This window comes from Podarcis raffonei, chromosome 3, assembly GCF_027172205.1.
Source record: "Podarcis raffonei isolate rPodRaf1 chromosome 3, rPodRaf1.pri, whole genome shotgun sequence".
Classification (NCBI taxonomy): Eukaryota; Metazoa; Chordata; class Lepidosauria; order Squamata; family Lacertidae; genus Podarcis; species Podarcis raffonei.
Window position 1 is genome coordinate 21,014,563 of NC_070604.1, and position 18,177 is coordinate 21,032,739.

The window sequence follows — 18,177 nt, forward strand, 5'->3', positions numbered from 1 at the left end:
TTTGATTTTTTTAAAATTCTAAACTTGATCTGTTCCTCCTTTAATCAGGATGTTATAGCAGCTTGTGAACACTGAAACAGCAACTGCTTATATAACATCCTTAGAATTAGAAATTTGCTGCTTATAGGGTATTTATGTTAAATAGTCTCTTCATGTCCAAAATGGAGGAGTGAAACTGGGTCACATAAGATGTATTAAAAACAGTGATTATGGGAATGTTTAAAATTTTATGCCCAAAACTGTGTTAAGTCATCGGAAATTGTAGTTTCCCATTGGTTTCTTTGTGTTGCCATTTTTAATGTGTGGTTTACGTCTGTTCATACTTCTGTGTAAACTCTGTTCTGATTGTTGAAAGTGAACAACCAAATAAATGAACAACCAAGGTATGAGACTGGAGGATGTGCAGGTGAACGAGCATTGGATAGTACATCTCATGTCACTATATACAGTAAATGTGTTGCTGGGACAGAAGGAAATACACTGGTGATACCTGGCCTCATTATGTGTTTCCTACCTCATTGTGTCTGCTGAGTGGCATTATGCTGCTACTTGCTTCAGGTTCAGCATTGTTTTTAAGTGAGGGCCGACCAATTGTTTCCACAGGCCAAAGTTTTGTGTGAGGGGATCATCTTCCAGGATGGTTTGCAGATAATTAATGATAGCATCATGGAGGTTTCAGCTGAGAACAGTAATTATTCAATTATGAAGTCCTGTTAAGACTCTCCTCCCTGAAAGAGAGGGGAGTGGTTGTGGGCGGGAGCCCGAGCACCGCCCCTAGCAGGGGGCGTTATCCCCCTGCCTCCAGCTCACCTGGCTGGCACTCACGCCCCCCCGATGGCCACCCAACCGGGTGCCGTGGAGGGGGCGTGTTCAGCAGCCTTTTGCTGCAGTGCCAGCCTCTCCCTGGCCTCATTCCTCATCATCGCCCATCGCAAGTCATCAGCTAGGAGAGTCATCACAGAGAAGAGCCATGAGGTTTGGAGTCGGGGGAGGGGTCTGGTTCCTTGCATGCCTTTTAACTTTAAGAGGCTTGCGTGCGCTCATTGCTTTACTGCTTTTAAAAACCCAGGCATCCAGGTTGGCCTTGCTGTGTCCTCTTTTCCGTGTAAAAACCTACATTTAACCTTCTATTTCCCCCCACTCCTGGTGCTTTTAATTTTGGCCAGGATGCTTGTATGTTTTCCCCTCTATTGCCCTTGCCTGTCCACCTGCATGGCTGGTCTGGGTGACTGAGAGGGTTTGCCTTACATTTAATTTGTTGGCCAGGGTGCTTATGTGTTTTCCCCCTCCATTGTCCTTGAGAGCCTGTATGGGACAGTTAAATATTTCTGCATTGCTGGGGTTGGACTAGATGATCCCCAGGGCTCCTCTCCAATTTTAAGTCGTGCGTGTGTGTGTGCTTGCAGCGTGTGTTTGTGCCTGCCGTTTATTGATTATTACTCTTCTAGCGTGGGTTTAATTTACCCTGCCATCCCTTCCATTGGTACCACTTAAATCGGGAGCCCACTGTAAAATTTAAAGGCTGCTGGGGCTTGGAATACATTGTGCACTTAAACTACACCCCTCTGGGTTTCTCTAAGCCACACCCCCCCCTCCGCTTGATGTTTGGGGGAAGAAATAAGGCAGGGCTTGGGGTGGACAATTCAGGGTTTATGATCAGAGAACCATTCCTCAGCACTGCATGTTTATACGTTTAGAACCTTTGAAGGTGTGCCTTTGCCTGGTTCTTGTCATTGGCTGCATTTGCCAGTACAGGCTCCCTAAAGAAAACTGCTTTTAAAGTTTCAAGTTTTATTACGGCAAAAGCCAGTGACACTAAACACCACAAGAACTGCTTTTAAACAACAACAACAAAAAAGGTTTCGGCTTATAGTACCTTACTAAAAAGTCCAGGTTAACTCACGGTTTATATTTCAAACTTTTTCCTTGCCCCGCATCGTCATTTTACTCCCTCCACCCCCTCCTCCCTCCAAACTCCCCCCCACGCTTTCCTTCTCCTCCCTCCACCCCTCCTCCCTCCCTCCACCCCCCACCCTTTCAGGAAAGAGATACATCACATTAACCTTAAGAAAAAAAAGATAAAAAGAAAGAAAAAAGGTGTCTTTGGATTTCCCTTTGCCTGAGTCATCACAGTTACCAGACAGGTTTTTTCAACTGCTGGGCAGGCTTGATTGCTCGGCATTGTCTTTTAAGCACCTGGAAGTTCAGCAGCTCTAGTTGCATTGTCAGTTTAACTAACCACAACCCTGAGATTAAGAGGCTCAGGCTGAGCTGTTCTCAGTAGCCTTAATGTGGCCTTCACAAACTTGCACCATAGTGCTCCTGAAAGCGAATTTATTATGTGGATTAAGGCTGCTTCATGGCGTGATGAAGGCCATTGAAGGCCTGGGTGAAATGTTTGTAAGGCTTCTTTGAACATACATCTAGTTGATGTTGGTAATACTCATGTATATCAGGTATGGAAGGAGACCACGGTGCACTTTGGGCATGCTCAGGGCCAGCCCAGGATGTTTTGCCACTTCAGGCAACACACAAAATGCAAAAAAAAAACCCAGCTGCTGCCACACCTGCATACTTCCTCTGCCAAATCTGCCATCTGAGGCAACTGCCTCACTTCCCCTCATGGGCACTGGGTTGCTGAAAAGGGTACACAAGCTAGATTTGGGTTGGGTTGTTAAGGAAATCTTGTTACGAGGCTAATTTGAGTGTACTGGCATGTTGTGGAGCCATATTAACACTCAGGGCAATGCCATTTAGCCGAATGTACAAATTGTCCCTGCGTGTTAACTGTCCTCATTTTTGTACTAACTGCGGGTGAGAGAAAGTTTGAAAACTTTGGATGCTAAGCAGACTTGTGGTATTGTCAAGGATTATGTTCCTGTTGGCCTTAACTCAACTACATGTTGAGTTTTAGTATGCAAAGGTTTAGCATCTATAGTTCTAACCTGAGATAATTTCTGAGCTATCCTTCATGGAGCATGGAGCCTTTCTGCTGGAGATTCATCCCTACTTCACAAACAGAAAAAGGAATGTGGCAGTATATTCTTGCAGGGGGGGAAATGAGGGTGAGGTGGCAATATGGAAAGGAGGGGAAATGAAATAATTGAAAGGCTGAGATGCAGAATAATTGTGTATATGGTATGCCACAGTGAAAAAGATATGATTTCCCCAGCTTCTCCTCCTTGAACCTTATATCTTGACAAGCTTCAGTGTACTATTCAAACATAGTTAGCTATTGTTTCAGGTGGCTGAAGTCTTTGGAACAGGAAAGAAAGGAGGATTATGTAAAATAATTTATAAAGCATAATTCGGACAGTGCCCTTTGGCTCTTCCAGAAGTCAGTAATTTTATTCTCTGGAACTAGAAATCACTTAAAAGCACAATGCGAAGAAAATAACAAGGGTGTGCTAAGAATATTGAACTATAACCTCAACATTAGCTAGTTAGATATTTAGACCTAATATAGAGAAGAGTTGAAATAAGTATAAGCTGAGGCTTCCTTTCCCCTTTCTCTGCATACTTTATTTCCAGGATACCTTAAGAACTGCCTGAGCCCTTATATCCCATCTCAATCCCTGTGATCATCCACAAGAGCGCTATTAGCTATAGATGTGTTGCTGGTCCCATGCTGTGGATGAAAGCTTCAGCTGGAACCCTTGCTTCTGACTTTCAGGCATCTCTTGAAGACTTTGTTATGTTGACAGGCTTTTGCAGCTCTTTAATTATTTTTATTAGCCAAATGATTGTCCGCATTGTTTAAATGGAGTTTCATGTTTTATTGTTGTGCACCACCCAGATATTTTATGATAGGGCAGTACAGAAATGCTTGTATGAAAATAAATAACATGAGGAAAGTGCTGTTTCGCTATACAGCCGTACCTTGGAAGTCAAACGGAATCCATTCTGGAAGCCCGTTCGACTTCCAAAACGTTCAGAAACCAAAGTGTAGGCAGCTTCTTATTGGCTGCAGGAAGTGCCTGCAGCCAATCGGAAACTGCATAAACCCCATCAGATGTTTGGGTTCCAAAGAATGTTCGCAAACCGGAACATTCACTTCTGCGTTTGTGGTGTTTGGGAGCCGAAAAGTCTGAGTACCAATGCATCCAGGATCTAAGGTACGACTCTACTCCTTCTTGGGGATTTTCCACTGGCATCTAGTTGACTACCAAGGACAGAATGCAGGACTAGAGGGGCCTTGGCCTGATCTAGCCGAGCTCTTCTTAATTTTGTAATTATAGCATGAGAGAGAGAATGAATATATGCTTTACTATTCCCCCCCATACATTTTGTCTCTGTGCTTTCTTTTTATTCTATGTTACTGAAACTTAATTTGCAGCCATTTTCTCAGAACTTAGTATTGCTTGTCAGTTACGAATGCTTATGCGTTTAAAACTGTTCTGCAGATGTACAACAACTTGTAGCCTATGCTTATCAGCCTTTTCAAGCATAGCATACCAGCTTAAACTTGAAAATTGCATTTTTTAAAATTACTTACCAGATTTCTTTCTCTTCCCCCTTCCTTGCATTTTCTACTCCATACTGTAATTGCATTTCAAGCATATTATGTGGCTGTTTTGTTGAACTTTGGGAATTATATTCATAATGTTGGGAACACCCCCTCCGCTCAATTCAGGAGTGAGTCAGCAATTACAAGCGTCTTTGGAGACTACTTGAAATAATAATCAGGTTCCCCCCACCTTCGAATTGTGCATGTGTGCAGAATCTCATTTTACATTGTAAGCTACAAATGAACTTTTTTGGGAAATGATGCTCACATCTGTATTCCAAAAGCAAAAGATGTAAAATCTTCAGCCACATCACTAGAAATCGTCGCATGGGTTGTTGTTGTTTTGTTTACAGCATTTATATTCTACCCAGTAACAGTGTTCTCTGATGGCTTACAGCAACAGAACATTAAAAACAATAACAATCGTGAAACACACGAAATTGTAGCACATGAGCAGGAAACAGTGTAGAAAAAAATGCACTGCTTCTGTAAAAATATTCATAAGACGCTTGAAATTCAACAGATTCAAAAGTTCACAATGTAGAAGTTGGGGAGAATAAAAAGGTCTTCATCTGATAACAAAAAGACCACAAAGAAGGTGCTACAAGGTGATCCTTTATGGGCAGGGCATTCCATAACTGAACACTTCCTCTGGTTAGCCACGTGGGGCACCTCACGTAGTGGTGGAATCCAGATTGTCATTCACAAACCCGCAGACGTCACTACAACTTCATTAAGCCTCCCATGCACCTTCTATTTCTCTGTATGGTGAGAAGTTGCCAGAAGCAGTACTTAAAGGGGAAAGAGACCTGAGTGAGATGTGCTTCTAGCAACTGAGTAGTGTTAAGGCTGAGCAGCTGCATGAGTGAGATCCCTTAGCAAAGCCTACAGGTGTCTAATTTGAGTTGTTTATGAAAGATCCAGGAGTAAAACTGAGGGAGAATGGTCGATCACATTAAATACATTATGATAGTACATCCTTTACAGATTAAGCCTAAATTCAATTGGTGGAAGAGGGTTAGACCCAGCAGCGGCACTCTGCTGATGATAAGGCTTCCATCAGCAGAACAGGAAGCAAAGCAATTTTTGGCAAGATCCCCCATCAGAACCCCCCCCCCACTTGAGCATATTTAGAATTGTGATGGGCTGCAGGGGGGGAATCATTTAAAATTGCTTCTCTCTCCATTCTGCTGATGGAAGTCTGGCCATCAGCTGCATCACACCATTGGATATAATCCTGAATTTGTCTGGTCTGTCAAAGACAGAGACAAAACACTGTTCCAAAATTGTGTTCTTTTTATGTTGCTTGCCAAGGAGATGGGGATTAGGGATAGAGTAGTGAGAAAGATCGTATACACAAGGGAGGAAGTATTTACCATTTCTTGAGTCCATAGCAGTAACAAATGAGTAAAGGTTAGGAAATTGTTTCCTTCCTCATCTCAGACCACTCATTGGTTCAAAATGATGTGTCAATGAGAGGGTGTTAACTGAGAATTAATTGTTGCAGGGGTGAGGTCCTCTCGTGTGGAGGGAGACTGAGGTTGTTTTTTTTTATGGATTCCAATAGGATTGACATTCAGTGCCCAGATCCAGTTAAGAATCTTCATTCTTCTATCACATCCTTACAGCTCTGATTTTGAAACAGCTCTTTTGGCTTTTTCACTACTGCAGTGTTGCTTGATTTATTGTGGCACGCTTTTCAGCCACTGTTTTGTTCGTCTGTAGTCGCTAGTAGGATTTGCAAATTGATGTGATTCAAGCTCAAAATTAGAAAATTAAATATTTAGTATCAATAAACATACTACCCTAAAATGCATGCACTTTTTAAATACCATATTTTTTGCTCTATAAGACTCACTTTTTCCCTCCTAGAAAGTAAGGGGAAATGTGTGTGCGTCTTATGGGGCAAATGCAGGCTGCGCAGCTATCCCAGAAGCCAGAACAGCAAGAGGGATTGCTGCTTTCACTGCACAGCGATCCCTCTTGCTGTTCTGGCTTCTGAGATTCAGAATATTTTTTTTCTTGTTTTCCTCCTCCAAAAACTAGGTGCATCTTGTGGTCTGGTGCGTCTTATAGAGCGAAAAATACGTTGTTGTTGTTTTTTGTTTTGTTTTTTACATTGCTGTCAAATTGGACGGAAGCAGTAAGACCTAATTTCCTTGCATTCCCTATGTGTTCTGCATTGGTAGCTGCTCCGAACCCTCACTTGGTGACTGCAGATGGTGTTGTATAGCGTCTAGACACATAGTGAAAGGATTTTGAGCATCCTGTTGTAACCTACCTACCAGTAGGGACACCATTTAAGCTTTAGGGGCAAGGAAAAATATTTTGATGAGCTTTTGAATATAAGCGGGATCTTGGAACAGTCCACTATTCTACCAGCTTATGGTTGCCTGTGCCCTTTTGTTACCCATAAACTCTTCACCGTTGTTTTGTTCATTCTTTTTTTTTTTTTTTATAATATTTTTATTGAACAATTTTTTATATAACAGAAACAAAACATACATGAACAAACATTCAACAATAATAAAACATAAAACAAGTACCATTTCATAACCCAATTTCTAAACCTTACTTCCTCGACCTCCTCTTACTTCCCGTTTCTGTATTCCAAAATCTTACAGTTATTCAGCGAAATCTTGCCTTATTTTATTATAAATTTATGCTAATCACCCTTATTCTCTTTGTCATAACCATTACTGATAGTAACCACTTGTTTTAATCCAACATCATTCTAACTGTCTCCAATTTTATAATATTTCTTTAAATAGTCCTTGAACTTTTTCCATTCTTCTTCCGCCGCTTCTCTTCCCTGGTCTCGGATTCTGCTCGTCATCTCTGCCAAGTTGTTTTGTTCATTCTTTTGGGTTGCAGAAAGTTGAAGTCAAGTTATCTCCTCCTTCAAATTACTGGAAGCAAAAATATATGCCACTATAGAATCAAGACCCAGCATTTGCGGGTGTTTGTGTTACGGAACATTCCAACAATCTGCTTTCCTTCTCCTTCTTTGCTGGCATGGGCCCCTGTTTTGCAAATTCATCTGTGCCTTATTTGCAGCAGTACGAAAGGATTTTTGATGCAGATCACTAAGCTAAAGTTGATTAGCGACTGCAAGTTGCTGTAATGTGAGGCTTAGCTGTCTTGTTGTGCACTTACCGTCTCATTATGGCTCAGCTATGGTGCAAATTACTAACATTGATCTGTGACAGAATATGGTCAAAGCCTTCCCCATACCAAGCAACCCCTTAGAAATTTGGCATGGAATAACAGCATGGAAGTCCTGCTATGGGAAGATGATGTTGGTCATTCGAGTTGATGGTAGCTAAAAAGTGATTTTGAAGTCCAGGTTTTAAAGCTGTAGTACCCACAATCTCCTTCAAATCCCATCAATCGCAACCAAGAAAGATGAGAGCTCAGCAACATCTGGAGGGGGACCACACTGAGTACTTGCTCTACTTAGTGTATTGTTTCCAAAGCTATTTGCCAATTGAAGGTAATTCTTCCTGCGTCTGGCAAGCACAGTTGTGGTATGTGAAAGCATATAGCATGGTATAATTGGTAGTCTTTAAGGTATTTCAGGATTCTCTGGTGTTTTAGCTATGATAAAGGTACACAGCTACCCATGCAAAATTTGTTTCCCAGGCTGTGTGTCTGTTGTATGTTTAGTTGTGTAATGGTTAGTGCAAATAGTCTTATAACAGGTCAACCCTTTTCACAGCCCTCTCCTATATTTCTGCAACAGGAGCTCTCTGAGAAGTATGTTTCACTTCTTGTCAGTGCTTCCCTAAAGGTATCACGAGAGAGTCTGTCCCTTTGTCAGCATTCACAGGAGATTCAAGATGGCAGCTATAACCCATTACTCTAATTGTTGCCCTGTAAATTTTTATATGGTTCCAATTGCAAAACACAGAGCAATGGGCTGTCACTGCCATTTGGGATTCCTGGCGAGCTGAAATATGGATACTGGCAGCATAAAACTGGTAATGGCAAAAGGGAAATTGTGTGAGAGAAAGCAGCCACCCATTGGTCCAAAAAGTTTTGGAAGTTCTCGTGGGTGCCATAAGAAGTATATATCATCAAATATACATGATACCATCACAATGTTAGCTATCACCCCTTAAGATATTCATAAAAAATGTAAAAGCTCTGGATTTTCTAATACATTTTATTAAATGTATAATTAATCTGTGGAACTTGCTGGTGTAGGATATTAATTATTGAAGTAAACAGTATAGCACGTTATAGAAATTAGATATTTTATATGAATAAAGGGGGGATATCTTATACTTTTTTTGAGGGGAAACAAAAATGGAAAGGTAGTTTGTCTTCATATACACATACATGCATCATTTGATTTGTATGCTGCCTTTCCATAGTTAAAACCATGCTCATTAATGGTTACTAATTTAGTCACTGAAGAAACGATATTTCAGACGTTTGTCTCACTGTATCACAATCCCTGCAAGTTGTGCAATCCATGTGCAAATATTCTCAGGGTAAGGGCCTATATGACCCCCCTCGGTGTACAGCTCCTGCTGGAAAACAGCATGAATTGAATTCCAGGTGTGACTGCCACAGGTGCAGTCTGCACAGATTAGCTTTTAGCAAAGCATCTCAGTTGCTCATCGTAGGCCAATGTGCACAGAGCTCAGCATGCAAAGAAAATAGCCGCACAACCCCCGAAGGATGCACAGCTAAGGCAGGAGCGCTCTTCAGGCTGAATATTTTCTAGCAGCCACTGTACACTACTGTAAGGTTGCTGCTGCTATTATTTATTACTCTCCCTTCTCCCTAAGGTCAAAGGGCAGTTTACAGTGGGGCAAATAACAATAATACAATATACAAAACCAGTCACAAAGACAATGGCTCTGATGTATTAATTAAATATCGTAATTATTAATTAAATATCTGTGCCATGCATTTTAGGTGGGTAAAATTCCAACAAGAAGCGGGTATGGGTCATGAGGCTTCCAGGCACCGGTGCTGGAGAAGTACAGGCCAATATGCTGCCAACTTGTACATCACCTTGAGATGCATGTATGGGAGGCAATAAATCAATAAGTAATCTGTGATGAATTCTTAAGCGAGATATAGTTCAGACAATGTGACGCTTTTTAGCTATCTGGAATAAATACATTATTAATTTTATTATGGGGCCATCATGCCTTTTAGAACTTTAGAAATGCAGAAATGCCTAGATAATCACTGAGGCCCCTGGAATAAAATGTTGATTTGGACACTAATACTTTTTCCCCCAAACTCTTTTAAGGCAATGACAAAAAAACAAACTCAGTGATACTTCTTGTTGACGATCAGCACAAATAAACATTTCTCCAGCCCTATAGGCAATTTCTCATATGAAACCAAAATATTTGTTTATCTGTAAACTGTAGAACAGCCAATTGTTTAAGCATAGGTGAACGCAAAGGGTTTAAATACAGATAAAAATAGTTTTGTTAATTAGGGTATTATAACTGCTACACACACACACACTTTCTAAAGCTTTCTAAAAAGAAAACTTTTGTCCTATCATAGTATAAGGAACAAGGCACTCATAGTGCTAATTCCATAGTTTCTGGCATTGTTTTTTCAGGCCATTTCAAAGTGTCCACAGTGTTATCAATCATGTTTGCTAGGCCACCCAGGACATGGAACAGCTCCAGCCAGGCCATGTGTGCTTCACAGAAGCATCTGGTAGGATGAACACGAGAGATGGATAGCTGAACTCATGACTGCCTCTTGTTGAAAATCTAAAATACAGGATTGACACAGGGAGTTCACTTCTCCGGTGACATATCCCATCAATATTATATGCAGTGGCAAGAAGTAGGGGCTTGTGGAAGCCAGTTAGGGAAGCCTGTGCTAATTAGAGGATCCCGTTCTTCGTCCTTATGAAGGAAACTAGATTGGTCAACTTGGTTCAGCAGAGAAACAAATGTCCTGGCACTTACATAGAGAGAACCTAGAAGCAGGGAAACAGACATATGCAAACACTTTACGAAAGGGCTCGGTGAGGGGGGAAATAGTGACAGGCCTCTCTCACTGTGCACGACAGACACAGAATATCCATTAAACAGATGAGCTTTGCTGACTTCCAAAAATTGAGTTTAGGCTTTTTCAAGCCAAAGCGACTGATAGTTTTGGCTCCGCTCTTGAGAGTTTACCAGAATGAGATGGCATTAGTGAGACTATTCAGATTATACATAATGTAATATAAATATATGAACATCAGGCCATTGGCCCATCAAGGCCATCATCTTTTTCTCACAGATACCTGTGGAAAGCGTGCAAGTAGGTCATGAGTGCAATAGCACTCTGCCCACCTGTGATTCCCAGCAGTAGAGGTACAACATAGCCATCCATGACTCTGTCCACTCCTCTTTCAAAGCCATCCAAGTTGGTGGCCGTCACTGCCTCCTGTGGCAGTGAGTTCCATTGTCCAATTAACAAGTGCAGAAGCACTTTCTTTGTCTGTCCTAAATCTTCCAGCATTCATTGGATGCCCATGATTTGTACTATTATGTGAGAGGAAGAGAAACGTTTTTCTCTAACCACTTTTTCTACATTGTGTATAATTTTATAAACTTCTATCATGTCACCTGTTATGTTCCTCTTCTCGAAAATTGGGTAGTGGAAAAAGGCAAGCTTTTTATCCCTGAGCTGTGACACGCTTGTTTGGTGGAGAGGGAAATTGCAACTGCATCTGGCGGTTGTTGGCTTCAGTTTTATTTATTTGACAATGGCCGAAGAACACTACATTAGCCAATTATGGTATCAAGTACTCGTTTTAAACATAGCCACTAATTTTCACTTACATATTCTAAGAGAATCCCAACCATGGAATACAGATGTGTTTGGTGTCAATTCTAGCTTGTCCGTAATTGAAATAAACACCAGTTACAAGTAGTACTGATAAAATTACAGTAGCAGTAATCAAAATATTTCTCAAGAACTGCCCACAGCATAAGGAAGGCATCTCTGTAGCATTAATAAGACCTAATTTAGGCAGCAATCTGATACCTACTTACCCAGGAGCAAGCCCCATTGAACACAAAAGGACTTCTTAGGCATGAATGCTATTAGAGTTCTGTTATCGAGAAATGTATGTTTTTTTAATTGCTCTGAGTGGCTTTGTCATGAAACAGCAACTTACATTTCACAAAGGATCTGTTGAGCAGAGTATCAGCTTTGCCCAATGTCAGTGCAGTTTTGGTGATGAGCTGTCTGAGCTGCTTCATTCCTATACATTTGCAAATCAAAACAGCCAGGTTGGCAGATGAACCTAATTAGGTTATGAATAGACCACGGGTTAAGAATGTTTCCTGCAAAAGCTGGACTGGCTTCTTGACTCTGCTTCAAGCCCTTGGTAGAATGAGCAGGCACATTTAAAATGCCGGAAAATCTCTCATTTTATTGATTTTAGTAAAGGCATTTTCAGATGAGTACAGTGTATTATACAATTGCCCCTTGCAGCCTCTATAGCTTCTAATGTGTCAGCTGAAAACTACTCATTAGTAAAACAGAGAAATTAGGAGTCTCATTTTATCATTGTACAGAATATTCTGCTCTGACTTCCAGGAGGGAACCTACTTGTAAACAGCAAAACATATGCATGATCACCTTTTCAGCTGTAGAAATACATTTCCTAGCTTGGTTTGGGACGGGGGGGGGGGGCCAGAACATTATCACAAAATATTTTTAAGATTCTATCCCTAACAGTTCCCTTCACAATAAAGACAGAGGAAAAAGAAAAAGGCTTAACACAAACTGAATCCAAAACAAAGATCACAAAGTACTGAAACAGAAGCAGGTTCATAACATAGTAAACAATTTTGTTTTGTTTTGTTTTGTTTACAAATTTTGTTCCATTAGGCCCTGGTTTGTATTTAAAGGGAACGGATAAAAGCAACACATCTAATAAGTGTAAAGAAAACCTATAGGATAACCTAAAACTATAGTTGATTTGCAGAAAAGGATAACACAAATTTCTTTAGCATTTTTTAACCTGTGAGAAAATCACAGAACTGTTGAGTTGGAAGGCACCCCAAAGGTCATTTAGTCCAACCCCTGCAATGCAGAAATCACAGATATATTCTTTCTGAGTTCCTTGTAATTTGAAAATTTGATGAGCACTCCCTCCATTCCTTCATCTAAGTCATTTAAAAAGATGCTGAACAACACTATGCCCAGGACAGAACCCTGTGGCACCCCAAGGTCACTTTTTCCAAACATGACGAACAACTGTTGGTGAGCAATCTCTGAGTTTGGTCGGGCAACCAGCTACAAATCTACTTACCAGTAACATTGTCTAGCCCACATTTTAGCAACTTCTCCACAAGAATATAATAGAAGACTTCACTGAATGCCTTACTGAAATCAAGATATGTTACATCCATGGCATTCCCCTGATCCACTAAACTTGTAATTCTATCAGAAAAAGAAATAAGGCTATTCTGACATGACATGACTGATAAAGCCTGCAAGGAATTTTCTCTGCTTCATTTCAGGTTCTTTTTTGGAGTTCGGCTGTGTACACTATCAGTTTAAAATGCAGCTAGGTCATTCTTTTTCTCAATTCAGATTGAAACTAGTTGGGGCAAAATGCATCACAAGAAATAAAAGGATAGACATGGATTGTTGCTAATATCCTGTGTACACTGCTTCCCAAACCAGGGGTGAGAAGGCACTGAATGCAGAGTAAATGGGACTGTATACACAGCCTTCCTTTTCTCTTTATCCACTCTGGTAGCTGATTTCTGAGAACATGAGGTTACAATGGCAAGCTAACCAAACTTTAGCCATAATGATCATAGAAGGTCCATAACTAACATTACTTTTAGATGTTCTGGTGAGACATCTATGGTTTCTTTTAATAGGATGATCAGCTGTGCGTGATAATCTCTCACCTGCTTTATAGTTTTATTCCTAATAGCACAACAGTAATATTTTCCTGTCTTAAAAAAACAGTAATGATATTCTGCTGAATGAAATTTATAAACAGAATAGACAAAACTCTGTGCTGGGAAAGCCTTCCAGATGTTGTTGGTCTGTGATTCTCATTTGCATGTCCAGACTCCGCAGCCACCCCCTCATTGGATAATAACTCACACAAGGACACAGATATTAGGTTTATGTTATTGGGCAAATTTGGCCACAACTTTATTGAATTACAGAATGTGAGCGGTATTGGCTTAGGCACTGTTTGGACCTGACTATATCTGACTCCTGCCCGCTGCGCAGGAAGTCCGGTAAGGGTAAACACCGGTAGGGGGAGCCCTGTCGATGCAAACCAACTCAAGCTCCCCCTGGTGTTCCTGTCAGGGTCGTGTCAAAGCCCTAGCCCCTGACCGGGCTTCGGACAAGATCAACATCCCCGGATTCCTTTAACGGAATACCCTTAAGCATGGAGGGGCAGGTGATGGCCACACCTCCCCTCCCCCCCACAAGCTCAAACAATGCCTAACCGCCACAAGAGCCCAAAGGCTCGCCGCCAAACACCCTCACATCTGTAACCAATGCCTCAAGCCATCTGCGATATCGGCCAGCCATATATCATTCCCCCAATCGGAAAGGTGTGTGCCATCGTCACAAAATAGGGCCAGCCATCCAATCCAACCACTTTCTGTGAAATGGAACGATTCAGACGTTTCCAGGCACGGTCTGTAGCGGCTGGGGAATTGCTGCTACGCCAAACACGTCTCTCCAATAGCAGCGACCAAAAGACAGCCAACATGACCAATACTCAGGGATGCTGAGAGTTGCAACCAGCATCATTCGGAGGGCCACAGGTTTCCCACCTCTGTTCTAAATCCAAAAACATGTGCTATTCTGAAAAATGCATTGTTTTAAAATGAATTCCAGTGCATGAGAGCTGGCAGTGATCAGCAGGTATTTATTCAGTGTGACAGCTTCTCACTACTTTCTTTGAGGAAGACATGTGAGAGGGGCATCCAGCAGCGCTTGGAGATGAAGGGTAACTTCCCACTGGGCTCTGGTACTGAGATTTGTCTTTTTCAATTACAACACAGTTTTTTCTTGAAAATTTCTTTTTTCTTTCTTTTTTTAGAGAATGCTGGCCATTTCTTAGTTATTTCATGAAGGACTTAGGTTCAAAGCACCGTGGTGTTTTCATAAACTGTTCATATCAACATTTTTCTGTTTTGTTCCATGCACTGGATTGTATCAGTAGAAGCATCTTATACAAAATATGGTGAGACCTTTGCCAGATTTCAAATGACAGCCTATTGGGGGTGGTTTGAGGGTCAAACTATAGATGAGATGCTAATCACACAATTAACAATTGCTTGATCGACTTTTTAAAAAAGTAAATTGCAAGCATGATCCTAATCCAGATCAGGAACCTAATGTGGGGATAGAAGGCTTTAATCCATTGAAACACCCCCCACCCCCCGCTGCGGCCTTGATCATCCCTCCCCTACCTGCAAAGCTCCTTTCGAAGGAAATTCTGGTTGGTAATGTAGCGAGGAAGGGTTAAAAATCTCCCTCCCCCAAAATAAATACGAACTCCCTAACTCTCTTCTTTGGTCCCATTCTGAATGTAGGTCCTCACACCTGCAATTTACTTTTAAAATACCAACCACATGATTGCTGATTGCTGGCATCTCAACTACTGTGGTACCTCAGGTTACATACGCTTCAGGTTACAGACTCTGCTAATCGAGAAATAGTACCTCGGGTTAAGAACTTTGCTTCAGGATGAGAACAGAAATCGCGCAGCAGTGGTGTGGCGGCAGCGGGAGGCCCCATTAGCTAAAGTGGTGCTTCTGGTTAAGAGCAGTTTCAGGTTAAGAACGGACCTCTGGAACGAATTAAGTGCGTAACCAGAGGTACCACTGTTGGCTGTTAGACTGGAAATCCTCACATTGCCATGACTGGACATGACTTTGGTTCTTTGCCATCCCGTCACGTCCATCTAGCGGTCTTTTCTGGGTATGGGAGCTTCTGTGCCTCACCAGAGCTGGCTGCCCCCACAAATGTCTTCTGCATTCATTTCATTTGATACAAGTATGCATGGAACATCCACCCCCCTTTATTATGCATGTAGAGCTAGTCCTTCCATCGGCATTAAAGGGAACCTCATGAATACAATATATGTTTCCAGGGAGCATATATGAGCACACCTTTGGATCTCTGATTAAGGAGCATGATTCATTTAGAGGACCTGTGCTGATGAAACTAGAAGTCATTGTTTATAATATTAATCCATAACACGTGGCTTGACCAAGTTATCTAAAGTGAGGCAACAGCAAACACAAGCAGAAAAAGCAGTTTCAAGACCAGGCAGACATGCCAAGCCTTAATATCTCTTTTGTGCTTCTGACTCTGTTTTCCTTTCTTCTTTTGCCTAAAATTCTCTCTTAAAAGCCTCCCAATATGCTAGAGCACCTAACCTCAGTTTCAAACTGCAGAGAAATCTGTTATGGCCTCCCCTGTTTGGTTTCCTTTAAAGAAAGACCTTTTATAAAGAAACTGGGGGGGGGGGTTAGGGAAGGAAACCTACTATACAGGTATTTTAAGTCATGAAACTGGTTAAGAGGAAGAGAGCACATAAGCCAGGTGATTAGAATAAAAAGAAAAAGCCATGTGGGTATTTTTTTGTTTCTAAACAAATGTAGGGAGCATTTTTTTTTAAGAACCCTCTTAATGCAGGCTCTCCCCTTGCAGGATAAAATGGAATTAAAATATTGTCAATAAATTGTGTGTGAGAGAGAGACTGTATCAGCCTGTGCATTGATAGTCTGTGCATGCAGGATAAGAGCATTGACTGCCTGCTAATCTATTCCCAGATGGAGGTGGATGCAGACGAGAAGCGCCATCGCACACGGTCCAAAGGTGTTCGAGGTACGTCTCTTGCTTCAGTAAATCACTCAAGGCCCCTGCTCAGGGTGACCTTCATCCTCCAGAATCTCTTTGCATGATTCATTCTGACCCTTGCTTTTTTACACAGCCTTTTTTGGCAATTTTCAGCAGGAGAAGGGGGTACTTGTGATAGATGATAAATTTTTATATATTTTCCATCTCTCTGCAGTTCCCGTGGAACCAGCCATACAAGAGCTGTTCAGGTTAGTGCGCCGAGTGTAAAATGTATCCCCATTAGCAATTTAGAAAATTCATGCCTTTTAATGGTTATAATGCACTTTCAAGTTCATTGGTGGTTTGCTCATGCCCTGCTGCACTGATGAAATTAATTCCCCTGGGATTTGCTAATAAAAAGCATCCCCACCCACCCTTTTTCCTTCAGTTATTTGATTTCTCTCTTTCTGTCTTTGTTGCCCTCCATCTCTGTAATACCTGCCACCTGCTTTCAATATAATCTCTGTGCAGCACACTAACACCTATATAATTAATTCCTTCCTTTTTACAGCTGCCCTACTCCTGGCTGTGATGGCAGTGGTCATGTTAGTGGCAAATATGCAAGACACAGAAGGTAATGTGTGTGTGTGTGTGTGTACGCAAATAATGAAGCGATTTAGTAGGCAAGTTACCTGACATGATTTCTGCTGATGACCTAGGCACAATCACTGGGGGTCTAATAGTGTACAGAATAATTCTTTTATTATTATTTGTGTTCCATTCTTTGCTTCTAATTGCAGTCTTGCTTACCCAATCATTAACTTTTCTGTATGCAAAACTGCGCTGTAAAATGAAAATCTAACAAAAGGAAACAAGCACTGAGATATTGAGGTGTTCCTTCCTCACTTTCTATTCAAACTTACGTCCCATTAGGTATATTAGTTACGGAGAGAAGTAAATCCCCAAATACAGAATGTGTAAATGCTGTTTTAGTGAAGACACTTTTTCATGAATACACATTTTCTGCTTATATTTTGTCAGGCAACGTATGCAGTTTTGTGGTTCATGCGAGGCAAATTAAAATGAGACCTTATTTACATTTATCCCCACCCCCACCTCCCCACCCTCACCCCTGGCTATTGTGATTTCCATAATTTAATATAGTTCATAACTGGAATAAGAACTTAGATTTTTGAGCACAGGGAGTTCAATGACGGGGATAGATTCAAAGGGACAATTCTAGGACAGATTAGTGATAATGAGTCTTTGAGATCCAGATGGTTATATTATTGCCATTAATACAGTAGCTAGGCCTTGTAGACTTTGATGAATGATAAAATTTCCAGTAACAACATGTTAGTTTAGTGTTGTTAATCCTTCGTTTCCATTGTTTGGACCTAATTCAATGGCCTTTACTTCAGATTGGTCTTTATGTTTCTGTGTTTAAAGTACAAGTTCGTTGACATGTGGTTTCAAGGGATTCATATACATCTGCTGCTCATCCGTTCCATACATCCAGCAGAGCATAACACAGAGGAGATCTGAGCCAAGCCATAGACTAATATGAAAAGGGAAATAGGAACAGTGAGTTGTATTCAGCACGGTGCTAAATAGCACTTCGCACAAGCCCAAAAAGTTCTGCTTGCTCAGTAGGACTTCAGCCATGTCTCCTTCCCCTATATGCCTCCTAAATAGGTTCTGGGGATTTCTCCAACTGTCCAGAGCAGATTTGGGGGTGGCAGGGGGCATGTGTAATGGGAAAAGGGGTTGAGCAAGTGGAAGTTATTGTGTTCATACATGTATTTAGTTGAATACCACTCATAGGAAGCTGCCTTATATTGAATCAGGCTATTGGT

The 18,177-nt window shown here is 41.3% G+C and overlaps 1 protein-coding gene across 19 annotated transcripts in view; it reads left to right on the forward strand.

Annotated features, from left to right (window-relative positions):
• The window catches only part of MYT1L (myelin transcription factor 1 like), a 284,247-nt gene that overhangs the window by 152,662 nt on the left and 113,408 nt on the right, over nt 1–18,177 (forward strand). For 18 of the 19 annotated variants that reach the window (XM_053380764.1, XM_053380763.1, XM_053380761.1 and 15 more), the window contains 3 exons: nt 16,315–16,369; nt 16,557–16,590; nt 16,893–16,955. The exons of the other annotated variant lie outside the window; for it this stretch is intronic. In XM_053380764.1, coding sequence (XP_053236739.1) covers nt 16,315–16,369; nt 16,557–16,590; nt 16,893–16,955 — 152 coding nt within the window. The remainder of the gene's footprint in view (nt 1–16,314; nt 16,370–16,556; nt 16,591–16,892; nt 16,956–18,177) is intronic. 19 annotated transcript variants of the gene reach the window in all.